This window comes from Alosa pseudoharengus, unplaced genomic scaffold (assembly GCF_046254945.1).
Source record: "Alosa pseudoharengus isolate Yale_2024_CS ecotype anadromous, Long Island Sound unplaced genomic scaffold, YU_APseudo_1.1 YU_APseudo_1.1_scf_11, whole genome shotgun sequence".
NCBI lineage: Eukaryota > Metazoa > Chordata > Actinopteri > Clupeiformes > Clupeidae > Alosa > Alosa pseudoharengus.
This window is the reverse complement of record NW_027468576.1, coordinates 30,803,153-30,819,426: the sequence shown is the minus strand read 5'-3', so window position 1 is coordinate 30,819,426 and position 16,274 is coordinate 30,803,153. Positions and strand designations below refer to the sequence as shown.

General features: G+C 43.6%; 1 protein-coding gene across 7 annotated transcripts in view; it reads right to left on the bottom strand.

Moving 5' to 3' along the window:
- The window catches only part of kif1aa (kinesin family member 1Aa), a 65,431-nt gene extending 50,686 nt beyond the window's left edge, over nucleotides 1–14,745 (bottom strand). For all 7 annotated transcript variants that reach the window (XM_076278846.1, XM_076278848.1, XM_076278849.1 and 4 more), the window contains exons 1-2: nucleotides 14,500–14,745; nucleotides 11,302–11,499 (exon numbers count right to left, since the gene is read on the bottom strand). In XM_076278846.1, the coding sequence (XP_076134961.1) occupies nucleotides 11,302–11,407 (106 nt within the window). In that variant the 5' untranslated portion in view covers nucleotides 11,408–11,499; nucleotides 14,500–14,745. The remainder of the gene's footprint in view (nucleotides 1–11,301; nucleotides 11,500–14,499) is intronic.
- Nucleotides 14,746–16,274: the final 1,529 nt, after the last annotated feature.

The following is a 16,274-nucleotide window of genomic DNA, read 5'->3' as shown; positions in this document are numbered from 1 at the left end:
AAAAACCTACAAGTTTAATATTCATCATATTAATGTAAAATTCTCCTTTTTTTGTGGGGATCAAAGTGAGCTGTTGACCATCTGTCAATTCAGTGTATTTAGCTTATAAGGTCAAAAGTCATCTAATTCGTTTTAAACAAATCTCAAACACCACAATTTTGTCTTCGATAAAATTGTCCCTTTTTTCAATGCCATTTTTGGTCTTTGGCTGCCATTTTGTGTGTGAGTGCAGTATGTTCCCCTTGTTTATTGATTAATGACAAAGGGCAGGTACTAAGGAAAGTCCCTAGAGAACGCTGGACTGACAGGTTGTGTAAAACACAAACTGTTTTTAGACCAAGCAATGTAGGCCATCTGAGTCAGGTTTCACCCCCGTTTCTCCCCAAACATACAACACAATGTTCAACAACTACCACATTGAAATCTTAAAGGGACACCAGGCAAGCCTGATGCTTTTTCTCTACGAAACTCCCTCTCGCTCGGTCTGAAGCTCTTTTCATTTTCTTTGCGTCTTCCGTCAAGGGTTTTCGCTGCTTCTTCGCCGGCTCTGCCATTATACACACGTTTGCAACAATCTCTAGCGTTTCGTTAGCCTGCCTCTGTGCTGTAAACTTATCCTGCTTCGGTCGGCGGGTAGGATACACCAAACTTGCAAGTGGGATATTCTTCCTACAGGCAGTAGGGGCGGGCGAGAGAGCCTTCATTCGCCCTGTAATGTCATTTAACCATATACCGACTTACGAAGATAATTAATTAACACGAAAACGTTGCCTGGTGTCCCTTTAAGGAGCAATTTCAGTCAGAGACACACACACTCAAATTGAGTAATACACAGTAAAACAGATACAAACAGATACACACAGACACACACACACAGACACACACACATGCGCGCACACACACACATGCACACACATGCACACACACACACACACACACACACACACACACACACACACACACACACACACACACACACACACACGCACACACCATATGTAGAGTGGGCAGAATCGTCATGATTCCTCCTCCCTCCCCCCTCTAACACCTCACTCCTCTCAGACTCCTGTGTGCTCCAACATCACCAGGGACAACCTCCCACCCCACCCAACCCCGCCCCACCCTGATCTCTCCCTGCGCTCGCTTGCTCACTGACTCATCGGAGCCTCTTCACCGTCCATCACATTCACAGGCTGTGAGGCTCACACGACATCCCAGAGATGAAGAGAGTATGACACTACTGGCCGGTCAGTCCAATCACCCGCCTCTCAGTGCACCAAACAATAACAGAACAGCCCAGGCCGGGAACACTGGGCAACACAGAACACACGTCACGTTGTCCAGACCAGCATGAAAACAAATCAACCGAAAAACAATGCTATTGTAAAAGCACCAACTACCGCCCCTTTTGTTTGTATGTTTTTTAATACCTCAAAATAACATTTGATAAATGAACCTTACATTTTTCAGTAGCCATAGGTATGTAGATTTGAACCAAATCTGGTTTGGTTCTTACCGGGGCTTTTACTGCCTGAAATTATCCGATTTTGTTTACCACGCTCGGAGCTGGTGGGTGCATATTTCCACCCTTTCACACGGCACATGAATGGTTAGACCGAGAATTAGACCTGGAGCTCCAAGCGGATTTGTACACGTAGCCTTATAACACTGTTTACAGCTCTTCGAGTCACGGTAAAATGTCATTTTTGGTACATACATACACTTATGGTGTGGGTGCTTGCGTATCTTTAGCAATCCGCCATCTTGGTTTGTATAGAAATGAATATTAAGTGACACATACACGTAAGAGAGTGGAAATAGGGGACGGGCGGTAATAGGTGGCGTTCCTATATCTCTGTCACATATGATGAAAATGTACTTTCAACTAAAATGTGCTTTAGAAAAAAAATGCATAGCATCTTGTGCAAAAAGCACATAATCTGTAAAGAAGCAGATTTGATGCAGCTATGTCAAGGACCTCTTAGACAAGGAAGTCTAAGTCAATTAGTTTCAGTGCTTACCTCCTCTATTCATATATGGACAGAGGTAGAGCCTAAAGCCATCTGTGCATAAAACATACATCATTCAGAGAGCTGTATTACATAAGTCTACATCTCCGCTGCCTACAATGCCTCTCTATGTATGAATGGGAACATCTCTAAACACCGGCCACCATTATTGCCTATGGCCACACCATTAACATCAGCAGACAGTGTATAGGCAGTGCGGTTGTCTGGTTTCTCACAGATAGATAGAGAGAAAGAGAGAGAGCGTTGCATTGAGTGCAGGGTGTGCTGAGAGGCAGTGTGTGGCAGCGTGTAAGAATAGACCCGAGCTGCCCTAGGGAGTCCCACACTCAGCCTCCTGCATGCCCCACTATGTTTCGTAAGCACTGTCAGCAGCCTGCAGCAAAACCGGTGTGACTGTGTGTGTGTGTGTGTGTGCGTGTGTGTGTGTGTGTGTGTGTGTGTGTGTGTGTGTGTGTGTGAGAGTGTGTGTTTGTGTGTGTGCGTGTGCGTGTGCGTGTGCGTGTGCGTGTGCGTGTGCGTGTGCTTGTGCGTGTCCATGTGTGAGTGTGTGTGTGTGCATGTGTGAGCTAGCTGGTGTGTGAATAGGTGTGTCATGTTTGGTGCTTGCCAATTGTGTGTGTGTGTGTGTGTGTGTGTGTGTGTGTGTGTGTGTGTGTGTGTGTGCGTGTGCGTGTGCGTGTGCGTGTGCGTGTGCGTGTGCGTGTGTGCATGTGTGAGCTAGCTGGTGTGTGAATAGGTGTGTCATGTTTGGTGCTTGCCAATTGTTTCATAACCGCTGTCTATGTGGTATGGTATATTGGCAGGCATGCATATGTGTGCATGTGTGTGTATTTGTGTGTATGTGTCTTCTGCGCCACAATTCTTTACACTCTTTTTCTCACATATGCTGTCATGAAAAAAGAGCTAGTTATGGATGTATCCATACAAATATTAATGCAAACAGAACAGTTGAGATGGGAAAGAGCAATTCATTCCAAGCTGGTCAAACAATCAAAAATGGTGTTCTGCACCATTACAGATCTTGATTGATAACTAGAAAATGTAATTTCGAGGAAATTACCAGTGCATGAAAATATAAACATACTGTATATTAACATAAAATGCAAAACAAACTTTTATTTGATAACAGTTGGCAGAAGTCATAGTTGATAACAACTGACAGTTGAAATGGCTGAACAGTTAAATAGTTGAGTAGTTTAAATAGTTAAATTATTTAATAGTGAATTATTGTAGTGAGGACATTTATTTTGAAACACTTGTGGGCAGAGGAAATAGTTGAACAGGATCTGTAGAGCCAGATTGTATGTTTAAAGCCTGAGACAGAGTATATAGTTTAAAAGTTAAATGTAGATAGTGTAATGGATGTTGATAGACAGAAAGTTGAATGGATGTTGATAAGCAGATTGTTTAATGGATGTTGATGGGATAGTTTAATGGGTAGATGAGTGAATGGTTTGAAGAGGATGAATGGATAGAAAGTTGGATGGAATGTGCCTTATATCCTTGTAGAATGGAGATACACAGAGAGAGTTGGCCTAATTGAGCAGAAAGCAGTTGATACAGGTGCAATCAGTTTAACTAGCTTTTTGATGGGACCTAGTTGAGCAGCTGGAAGTTGATACAGGTGCAAATCAAGTTAATTAGCCTATTATGATGTCATAGTCCCCATACAAAGTCTATTGGAAAAAATAAGCTTGTTTTTTTATTAATATCTCAAAAAGTATAAAGTTTACAAAAGTGAAAAATACATTCCTCAAGTCTCCTTTTCAAGACCTACGTTACAAAGTTTGAACGAAGTTTCTATGTTAAACGGAACAGAAATTTGGTGGGAAGAATAACTAGAAAATGTAATTTCGAGGAAATTACCAGTGCATGAAAATATAAACATACTGTATATTAACATAAAATGCCAAACAAACTTTTATTTGGAAACAGTTGGCAGGAGTCATAGTTGATAACAACTGACAGTTGAAATGGCTAAACAGTTAAATAGTTAAATTATTTAATAGTGAATTATTGTAGTGAGGACATTTATTTTGAAACAGTTGTGGGCAGAGGAAATAGGAACAGAATCTGTAGTCTTAAGAGAGCCAGATTGTATGCTTAAAGCCTGAGACAGAGTATATAGTTTAGAGTTTCTATGTTAAACGGTTAAAGCTGAATTAGACGCAGAAATTTGTTAGGAAGAAGAAGAAGACGAAGAAGAAGAAGAAGAAGAAGAAGAAGAAGAAGAAGAAGACTTCGGATAACAGAACAGTGCATTTTCATGCAAATAAGTGTAAATAAGTTACACATGAACATATTTCTCATATTCTGTGTACGTCTCACTACGAGGCCTAAAAGAACAACATTTTCTGTTTTTTGACAGGACTCTCAACCGTCAGTTTCTTTTAAAGTGCAAATCTCATGAACATTCAGTTAACCACAAAGAAAGTGTATTTAGTGATTTATCCAGCTGCAATTCTTGTAATTTTTAAGTAAGCTGCACTATTTCCCAGTTTTATTTAAAAGACGTTCTCAGGACCAGAATCAGGCTGCTGCTGTTGCTGCAGCTACTGCCTGAAACGTGAGAGGCCCTGATTCCGTCTTGCTTTTTTAACGGCACCACGGGGTGCACGCTGCACCTACTCTAGCACAGGCCTGTTGCTAGGAAGCTGCGCGGGTCACGTGGCCTTCTCATGGTGCGTGGAAACTGTGATGTGTTGGGCGCGCCCGCTGGCCAATCACGCAGGGCCTGGGACAGCGTCGGCGGTGGCACGCTGTCCGCCGCGGTCACTCCGTCTGAATCTTTAATGGCGGCCGGCCGTGGTGTTTGGTTCCCAGCCTCGGCCCACTGGTATCCTGATTTGGCTTTATCGTGCAGCCAACACACCTGCCTTCCCGCAGGATGAGGAGGCGGGGGAGGTGGGGGAGGTGGGGGAGGATGTCTCGGAAAAAACTGGGCCAAAAAACAATCCAATTTCATCCGACCCACTTCACTGTTCCTGGTTCGCTCCACGTCACTTCAGTGTCCTTCACTGTCCAGTTTCCCTCTACATCCCAGGATGTCTCTCTCTCTCTCTCTCTCTCTCTCCCTTTCTCTCTTTCTGTCTTCTGTCCCTCTCTTTCTCTGTCTCTCACTGAACCATGATTCATACCTGCCCTCGTAAAACAGAGTCGTTGCATCAGCAGTGCTGACTGACGCTGCCAACCCCTGAGCTGGCGGAGTTAATCAGGAGAACTATGATTTTTAATCACCTTTAGTGCTCAGAGACTAAGTAGCATGTGTGTGTGTGTGTGTGTGTGTGTGTGTGTGTGCATATTAAGTGTTTAGTATTTATATAAGTTTACGTATATGTAGGTGTGTGTGTGTGTGTGTGTGTGTGTGTTTGTGAGAAAACCACAGCAGACCCATGTGTCTAATCTCTCAGCAAGCCCCGTTAACACAAAAGGTCAGCGCTCTTTTGTTCCCCAGTCAGTTTTACAACAGAAGCTGCTTTAATGCTGAGGTGCTGAGAGCCACCACTGACGCCAGTTCCGCTACCGCCTGGGAAAAGTCAATTAATCCCTGTTTTAATGACGGAACATCTGACTCCAGGCCTGTTGAAAGCCTTTTATTCACTCACAGGGTTTGCAGGCCACATCCCATCAATCCACGTTCATTATATTCACAGAGCAAAATGTTAACCTTTTGGATTGTGAAGTGTATCCAAATTAAAGTTCTACACCTCTGCCTATGCAGATTATAAGATCACGTAATATATTTCATAAAGTGTCTTCAATCTCATGCTTGTATAATGTCCTCTGCTCTGTCTGAACACTGTCTATTGACTGGTCTTCCTCAGTCTAGCTAGATGTGTGATGCTTTACTTACAAATTCAAACTAAAATCTGTTTAGTGAAAATTAATGTTTTTATTATTTGTTGTGTCACCCAAATTCTTCCTCTTCCCCCCTCTCTCTCTGTCTATCTCTCTCTCTTTCTCTGTCTCTCTCTCTCTTTTCCCTTAGTTGGGAGTTGAGATGCAAGGCTGAGAGAGGGGGCTTTCACGGTCAAGCAAGCTGTCTCTTGGAAATAGGGCACTGGAATTTGGGGGGGGGGGGCATGGTCAGGACTCGCAGCATGGGTGCAGCCCATGGGAGGGGGGGGAGGGGGGGGGTGCAGCATGGGTGCAGCCCATGGAACAAAGAGCCACTGGAGGTGTGCCCGCATCTGTGACAGAGAGCCTCTGTTGGGGCTCGGCCCACTCTCACGGCTATCTCACAGTCTGACAGCCTACGGGGACCACCACACACACACACTCACAACACAGTCTTGGGAACACACACACACACACATATACAGCGACAGGCACACACACTTCCTGTCTGAAATGAGCTATTATTTTTCTGCCGGAGGACGGTGATGATGTAAGACAGTGTCATCCTAACTAAATTCAGTTCGCTCAAAATACTTAAACACACACACACACACACACACACACACACACATACACACACACACACACACACACACACACACACAAAAAGACACAGTGACACCCTGCCAACCCACAGACACCTTCCTTTTTTATCTCATGATGTTCATGATGTAAGACACTGTCATCTTCAGATGCACCTTCACCCAGTTGATTACATTACAAAACAGTCAAAACTACCATCACACCACATTTCTTCCAAACAGTAGTGAAGTACATCTAAAGTTAAGCACATCACGGAGATTTAACTACACCTCACCAAACACCACTTTTCCCCTTTACAAACACACACACACAAACACGCACATACACACACACACACACACACACACACACACACACCATGCACACACACACACACACACACACACACACACACACACACACACACACACACACACACCATGCACACACAACACACACACACACACATGCACACACACCACGTGCGCACACACACACACACACACACACACATAGATACACACACACACACACACACACACACACACACACATACACACACACACACACACACACACACACACACACATCCACCAATGTCCCTTTCTGCCTAAAGAAGGGTCTGTTTCTTTCCCAGTCTTGGACCCTGCTCTCCTCTAATCAAGCGCTGGCAGTGTCAGCAGGGTGGATTATTCTGCCCGGCGTGTCACTCACTTAGCTCACTGCCATTCTTCTGGGCTTTGTGGGAGCGGCCATTGAGCCCCCTCTCTGGCCGCCCCACGACACAATGTGGCGGGGGCGGCCGCACAAAAGCTCCTGTCCGGCGCGCTTCCACAGCCCCCTGGTCCAGACTGCTAAACCCAGCATGGCCAGCCATTTACACTCACAGTCCTCCACACTCTCTCTCTCTCTCTCTCTCTCTCTCTCTCTCTCTCTCTCTCTCTCTCTCTCTCTCTCTCTCCGCCACTCTCACTAACTCACTCAGGCGCCCCACTCCCCCCCCCAGACCCTGTTCCACACCAACGCTTCCAGAACTTTCTACCATGACATCATCCTGTCTTTCTTTCTCAAGAGACTTTGTTTCCCCCCTGCCTGTCTGTGAGTTAGTATGCGCCCCAAAAGAGTTGCTGAGGCAGTGAGACAAGGAAAAAATCCCTGAGAGACACTGTAGATGTATACGAGTGGAAGACACAGACAGAGGAAGAGAGAGAGTCGGAGAAAACAAAAGTTCAAAGGGATTTGTGCATGTCTGGAGGGGGGAACTGAGTAGACATTTGTGTCTCCCATATGTTTGTGTGTGTTTTGGCAAAGCACACAGTCTGAGCGCCCCAAAGCATGTCTACACATTTCTCTCCAGAGCAAGATGCATGCAAATGTAAATCGCTGTTCAGCGAAACTACCCAATCCACTATAACCAAAATCATGTAAATGTCTCGTCTGTTTCCGGTGGAATTGCCTTCTACTCCTTTGTGCAGCTTTTTGCTCCCTTTAAAGAAAAGGAGACTTGGAATGGCTTCGGGTACGGCCAGGCTCGCTGTCCTCGTAGGTAATCTTGCGTTGTAAATTGATTTTGTGCATCACTAGGTCTCCTTGGCTTTTGACTGATCTATCAGTGCAGCAAAAGAGCTCTGGCCCTGTCTTAAGATGGGCAAATTTATTTATGGGCTCAATTTAGCTTCCTTGTTTGCCATCTCCTGTGCTCCCGTCCCCTTTGCTTCCACCGCAGCTAAATCAATACCCAGAGAGCCTTGGCCTTTTGTGTGTTACAGCAAAATATATATATATTTATTTGTCTGTGGCCACACCTGTGTCGTAAGGGAAAATGTATCAAGGCTTGCCTTTCCATGTTTTAATGGGGGGTTTTTTCTCTTGAAAGTGTTTGCATGACCCGACTACACGTGGACATGTAGATAACACCTGGTTTGAAAAATCAGCTCATTAGCAGTAAGTTGCCGAAAAAGCATGTTCAATTTGTTCGAGCTTGCAACTCCAGCACATTTTGCTGACTAGAGGGTGGGTAGGTGTGGGGGCTTCTCTCTGAGATTGGGGGGGGGGGGGGTTATTTCAGAGACAAAAGCCACCAAGGACGTTTCAAAGTTAGCTGCAGCCTTCCAGCTCACTTGAGAGCCAAAAGCACCAACGCAGCTCTAACGTCACTGCATGACGACGACACTGATTCACTGGCACTGGCACACGTCTTCCTGACGCTTGCTCGCACGGCCGGTGAGAGTGAAGACTGCCACGTGTTCGGTCACAGTGACAACGACGAGCTCTACTGGCACCATAATGGGTAACGGATGACGGGCACATCTCATCCGTCCACACCCGGCACCTAATTATCTCAGCCAGCCTTCGGAGTAGTTTTTTATTGTTCAAGCTTCGTTGCTCTTTCGCCATTACGGATTGCGTTAATGGAACTGTGGAGCACCCTGATGCCCACCCAGGGAGCACTTTTCAGCCACGAGAGCCGTGTGCCTCAATAACGCATTAGCTTCCTCAGTCCTCACAAAAAAAAAAAAAAAAAACCTTGACATTTACATGACCTGACATCTGTAGGAGTAGAGAGTCACTATACTACATCCAGAGGCACCACTGCACAGGGACTCCTCATTCACAAATCGTAAAACTTATCAAAAACAAATCCCCCCAGATATGAGCAACTCAGAGAACTTCCTGTGCTGTAGTCAAACTGCGAGTACATGGGAGGAAGGTTCAAATCCATTATAGACCCTTTCAACAATAAAAACAAAAACAATGCTTGAACATTCTATTTGGTTCCCAATCTACTTCCTCTGCATTAAGATAACGTATGGAATGTTAAAACGGAAGCCTTGTGGGGCCAACTATGATGCTGATAATGGAACTCTCTTGAAAGGGTCAATAAAGCACATGTGTCTGCTTTCTAGCAGGTGAGAGTGCAGACAGCAGGAAGCAGACAGACATACTGTACACCTGGGAGAAACAACAGTGTGTCAGTGACCACTCATATCCACAGAGATCCAATGAAAGATCATGCAGTCAGCAGCACTTCCCTTCCAGTGGAGCCGACGGACATTCAGGGGCTCCAATGATCTGCACGAGCCACACACCATTTTCCTCAAGGGTTGGATTACTAGCACCCTAATTAAGAGCACCATTGTGTTTCAAAAGGCTTCAGTGACAAAGCATTGACAAACAGGCCAAGAAAAAAGGCTAATGATAACGAGGTAAAAGCAACCATTATCTGTTGGCATCTTTATTAATCATATAATGATAGGGACCCAGTAGGAAGACAAACAAATCTCACTTCACAAAAATTTCAGTTTTTCAAGTGTCAAAACGACAGCATTTTCATTGCAGTTTTATGCAGGAATGCGGTATTTTTGACATGAAAGTGAACTGTACTGCATTGTACTTTTTCCTACCTTAACTGCATTAATTTTTGTAAGGGTGATAGTGCCTACTATGTCTGTAGGGAGAGGTACCAACATGGCTGCCATGTTGTTGTTTCTGGACATCCACAAAAGGAGGGTGGGGGAGGAAAAGGAGGAAAAGGAGGAGGAGACTAAATTAGGCCAAACGGTAAATATTTTACGAGCTTTCATCCATTATTGACCAATGGCACTGCCTTGCCGAGCAGACTGGAAATCAAATCTCTCTGAGTCTCCTCCTTGACAAGTTCTTCTGACAACCCCACAGTACTACTGTCGAGGTCTCCCAACAGAACAGACCACCTCAAGAGTTAACATAAAAGACTTGACATTTACAGTATATTCAGCAGCTCAGGTGTCAAGTCAAAATGGAAAATCTTCAAGTCGAAATGGAAAATTCCCCTTGTTCCACTTTCACAAAAAGGTTATCATAATAAAACACTATTTTGTGTCTTGTGAAATCATGAAACATATGGACTAAAATGTTTGCAGGCTCAGCCCATTCTGCCTTGGCCAGCCCATTTTGTATGTTTATAATAATCACTCATAATAATTAATAATGAATGTGTAAGTAGCAACAAAATGAGTCAATTTATTTTGAATTTGCTAAGTTTGTTCAATAATGCTTACGATAACATTTTGGATGCATATACACATTATGACTGCTTGGGACAAATGAGCTCCCTACTTGTAAGTTATTTCCCTTTCAAAACATTTCATTATGCACAGTAAATGAATACTACAACGAAGCAGAATTGAACACTAACTCTTTTCACTCTAGACTCTTCATGACTCAATGACGGTGTGGCAACTACAAAAGAGAGATAGAATTGACATGTATTTCCATCCTTGCTGCCAGCTCCCCTCATTACATCTGCTTTGCTAACATGAAAGCTAAATAGGCAAGAGGAAAAGCAGCTCAGACTGGCCCGTCAGTAGATCACACTGCGGGTCAGTGCACCAGAGTCTCATAAAATTATAACAAAATGGCTGCCATCATAAAAATCCACTTTTCAACATGGGTGGATGCATTTGCATGGTCCATCTTCCCAACATTCATATTGGTTCCTCATGGACCTAATCTTAAAATACTAAAACACAGATAAATTGTGGAATGCCCAGCATATGTCACAATTTATACTACTGGTTGAAAAGGGAATGTTTTAACCCTGTGGCTTTTTAAGAACTCTTTTTTTTAAATAAACAAATAAAGTTTTGACAGGCTTCATTTTCTTATGTCTTTCTTAGACAAAATGAAAGTTAATCAATGAGACAGCATTTCAATTTCTTTCTGACTTTAGACACATCCGCACTTCAATGTAAAAGAACCAAATCACGAACATGAACATCAAAAGGCTGAGAGAAGTGAGAGCAGAGAGTGAGAGTGAGAGAGAGAGAGAGAGAGAGAGAGAGAGAGAGAGAGAGAGATGGTAACTACTCACTGGTGGTGTTGCCAGACATCTGGATGATGCACTTGCTGTCCTTGCTCATCTCCCGCGAGTTGAAGGGGCGGACCCGCACCGCCACCTTCACTGAGGCCCCTGCCATGGCGCCTCCTGCCCAGCAGCCTCTGTGCCCGCGTTCTCTCCTTCGCTATCTCTCACTGCCCGTCTCTCAGCAGCAAACAGGGTTACCAGCACCTGCCACAGAAGAAAACACAGTTAACGGGCATTCTCATAATTATGATAACAATCAATATTCCGGCACTTTCCTTGATTATTAATGCTGTCTTTAATATGATGTGCTATTTTAGTTAATTTCCGATGTAAAATTATACAGTAACAACTGCGTTTGTCCATGATAAGTTAGGACAAAACTATCTGATTGCATTCGTCTTCAGATCCATTACACTAGGGGATATTGATTCTGAGGACCTGTTTCCACTTCGGTGAAAATTAAATTACTGACATGTAAGGGACAAAGAGCCTGCGGATTCAATTGTTCCCATTTCCATGGCAACCTATTTCTGTGATCACCATTCAAGTCCCTATGTCCCAATATCCTATTACACTGTCACTGCCCTAGTATGACTATGTGAACCATGTCTGAACAGGTCAAGGGTCAACAAGACTGTCTCCATGGCTACAAGATCATTAAGCTTCCTACAGACTGCTGGTTATTCAATTGAATTCTCACAGAGGCTTTCAAAGCATCTCAAGGGTTGGGCGATGCATAACATTAAGGGTGGTCTCACACTTGGAGGCATAAAGAAATGATGTGCCCAAGAATATGGTTTATCTAACCTTGTATAAGTACTTGGGGGACAGAATTTCAGCAGACAAATTGAGCCCGAAAGAAACCACTGAGTATTAGATATCACCTCTCTCACTCCATGGCTGGCACACCTTGTTGAAGGTGAGTGTGTTGGAGGTTTTCTACATAACATGAAAAGAGCATGCATGGTCAGCTGCAGTTATGGTGGACAGAGATACGGAGTCCACCAGCAACAAAAGAAGTGCAGGCTCGGCTAAATCTCAGGCCGCTTGCTAGGATTACACTGGCCACAGAGCACACCGTACAGACAACGCCTATCTCAGCCCAATCCCCCTGCAATACATTTCAGCTATCCAGAAACTACAGGACGGTGATTCTGTTGCAAGAAAGAGAAAGCAAAAGAGAGAGAGAGAGAGAGGTAGAACAACCAAACAACTCGCTTCTTCATCTTCACCACCCAAAAAATGACTCTCCTCTTAATTAACCTCACACTGGCCAAACAACGTTGTTCTTGCATTGGTGTTCATTTGCTCCTACAAGAGAAGGGCTTTTGAAAAAAACGCTAGGCCTAATGAGTCACCAGCGGACAGGACAGGCCTCCGTCTGTGGTGCAGTCACACTGCTGGATGGATATGATGCTGTGTCATTCTCTGGCTGAACTAGCCATCCGCTCTCTTATAGCACTTTGTTTCTGGCAAAAGCAAATAGGCTCCATTTTGCGGGCACCACTCAGACTTCCAGCACATTTATTTTGCCAGACAGTAAATCAGTTGTCCTGAGATCTGTCTGCTTTCTTAATGCGTGCAACACCTTAGACAGCACTCATAAAACTAATTCACCAGTGTTCTGCTGTGTAATGCAAAAGACCTTCATCACAGGGCAGTGACAAAAATGTGTTTCTGAGTACTGTCTGGAGGTAGCTGCATGGGTTCCCTATTGTAGGATGCATCGCATAATACTGAAAAAAAATGTTTCACATTTGTATTGCAAAAATGAATGAGGTATTAAGACAGGCAATATTAAGATTTCTCTGAATGTACATTATTGACTGTCATTTGATGTGCTGGCATCATACTGTCAACTAAATCTAAAAGTGTAGATTTAAAGGACCTCTTAAAACCAGCACCTTAAAATGTAACTTAAATTGTAATCTTAAATTAATCTCAGGAAATGTCCCCTTAAAATTAGATTTAAATCTACATCATCTGATCAGATTCTGCCCTGCCCTCATCTAGCGGATCTGACTGAAATAATTACTCAACTCTCAGTATAGGATATATAGACTTCTTTAAATTGTATATCACACAAGGCCTATGTCTAATACTAAATCAAAGGAAATATTATATACTGTTGTTATAATTCAAAAATAATGTATTTTGTTAACGCCTCACTAGATCCTGTATGAAAAGGCAAATACATGCATCATGTGTGTGTGAGAAAGAGAGAGAGAGAGAGAGAGAGAGAGAGAGAGAGAGTCTCTTACGTATCCTACATAGACCTATAGTGTGGCGTAGGCCTACCATATTTCCTCTCTGACTCACTACTGAATGATATCACAGCTGCTATCGCAGTAAGAAGTGGACTACACGCAAGTGAAAGCGCATTATCTTCATCTTCCGCCCAGTATCCCTGCCCAATCGTGCAACTGACTACGTCACTATATCGGACATAAGGATATTAGGTGTTCCCCTCACGATCTAGATCTCCGACCACCAGGTGGATGTTTTTTCCCCCCTCCTCTGTATGTGTACACGGCTGGCCTACCTGGAATTATCTCTAAAGGCTGATGGGAAAGTGTTGGGGTGCAACTATATCATCCACCATTTTGAAAAAGTGACCGTAAGCTTAGGCTAAGCATAGTCTGACAAGTGGATAATATCGTAAATGAATCATTAGACCTGTCAGGCAAGAATGTTTCTAGCTCAACGATAGCCTCCTCGTCGACGCCGACACAAGCACCACATATTACACCTAGTTGGTAAAATTGGTATAGGTAACCTAACCTCTGATACCTTAAATAAAAATGGAATGACAAAGTACCCAAAAGGAAACTATACGAACGGATCATGTAACATCTGTGTAAATAATATAGCTGTGAATTTCAAGGTAGTAAACGAAAGGATGTCGACGCTGTGCATGACGATGCATTTATCTGTTTAAATGCCCCACCAATTGTCCACTTAATGGCGAAAGCGAGATTTGTGACCCCTGCAGATGTTGCAATGCCCAGAAAAAAATCATTGTTATCCACCCTGCCCCAGACATACTCTGGAATACTGACAGCACCTCAATAGCCGCACCCCAACGTGATCCCACCCAGGCGATCCAACACCAAACAAACAGACCAAGGCTCATTAAATCTTCATTAACCTTCGCACACAGTGGTAAAGAGAGGAGATAAATAACGGAAGAAAATAACACTTTACCTTTAGCGCGAAAGACCCTCCGGTTAGTTTGGGTTTTTACAGTTTATGCCCGTGACTCCTCTGGTTTCTACGGTCTGTTGTGGTCCAGCTCTGCCTCCTCTCCGTTTCACTTTCCTCCAGGAAGATCCCCCCTTCGCCCCTCTCCTGCGTAGCGGAACACCAGCCACAAACAGTCCTGGGGTGCGTAAACGTACCCGAAGAGGCTTGGTGATGATGGAGGAGGTACGGGGTTGTTCAGGGATAACAGGGGGCTTGAATGCTCCGGGGTCCAAAAGCCAAAATGGCTCTGATGTCCTCCTACAGCAGGGATGCTGAGCTGGGTTGTGACATCATCACTGAGAGAGGCAGTAGGCTAGCATCAATGCAGCAGAGGGCGGCGAGGCAGTGAGCGAGCGAGAGAGAGAGAGAGAGAGAGCGAGGAGGGGGAGGGCCTTGAGCACTAGCAGACACAAGGGTTGGGGAGAGAAGGGGAAAGAGAGACAGAGAGATTAGTATCCCAAGGGAATTCGTTTCACACACAAAGAAGACACTGCCTATGTTTAACATGAGCTTTAGAGGACAAATATAAACTGAAATAACCCCACACAGAGGCAATATGGGATTGCAAAAGGACATTGATATCTCAGAATCTTACCGTGGACATGAATAATGATTTAAATGAGGCGAAAAATGAAATAAATAATGCACAGGAGTGAATTAGGCATTTGTAGGTCAAGCTGAGATAACACTGTGGGAAAAAAATTACAAACCAGTTCATAGGCCATCCTATTGCATCTGTCATGATGACTATTTACAAATGTTTATATGTGTGACTTTACATTGTAGATAGTTTTCACAACCATGCCCTCAATATATAATACAATTGGTCATCACCCTTGTTTTTCTTTTGGATAGCCTACTACAGTAAAACTAAAATATGCCTTCTTTTTACCCTTTGCTGTGAGTTATCTGTCAGGGTTAGTATCTCACTGGTGTGGCTAGATACATTCACATACTGCAAGAGTAAACCTCTCTCCTTCACGCCTCTATATCTCTCTCACTCACTTTTCTCTCTTCTCCCATCTGACTGTACTCTCTCTCCCCCTTTCTCTCCCTCTCTCTCTTCCTCTATTCTGCTCTGTAAATCCTAGGGAAAGTCATCCCTTGTAATTCTCTCACAATGGTGGGATTCCAGTGTGACATTAACACTGCCCTCCTCCTCCTCTGTGACTCAGCAGTTACTTGCATTTTCTTGCCGTAACCTGGAATGCACTCAAAAACAAATTGTGACTGTATCAGCGCATTCTTCGGTGACACTAATACAGTGACATTTGCATAAAGAAGGAGGAGATGTACAGTAGGCCTATCTTTAATTATTTCATCTAATCACACTGTGAACTGTGATATAGAAAATCAGAGGCTGATATGCCCTCACTGCAAACATTAAATCAGACATTGGTGAAAATGCATTGTTGCCTATTTTTAATGTAAAACCAATGAGGTTATCAACATGTGTTGGGTGACTTAGCACTTCCGGAGGGCAAATTTATTCATTATCATTCTCTCCACTGGCCTGCTTTAGTCTACTGTAATGTGTCTTTTCCTCTAAGTCAATGGAGTGAATGAAGTGTTTACGTTAGCAAAGGAAATAAAGATGATATAAATATGATCATTATATTGTTATATATATATAATTAATATATTATATATTAATATAATATATAATCATATTTATGCCATAATGTCATCATTGTAAAGTCACACCATTATTTTGCTCATTTTCATCACTGAGGGGC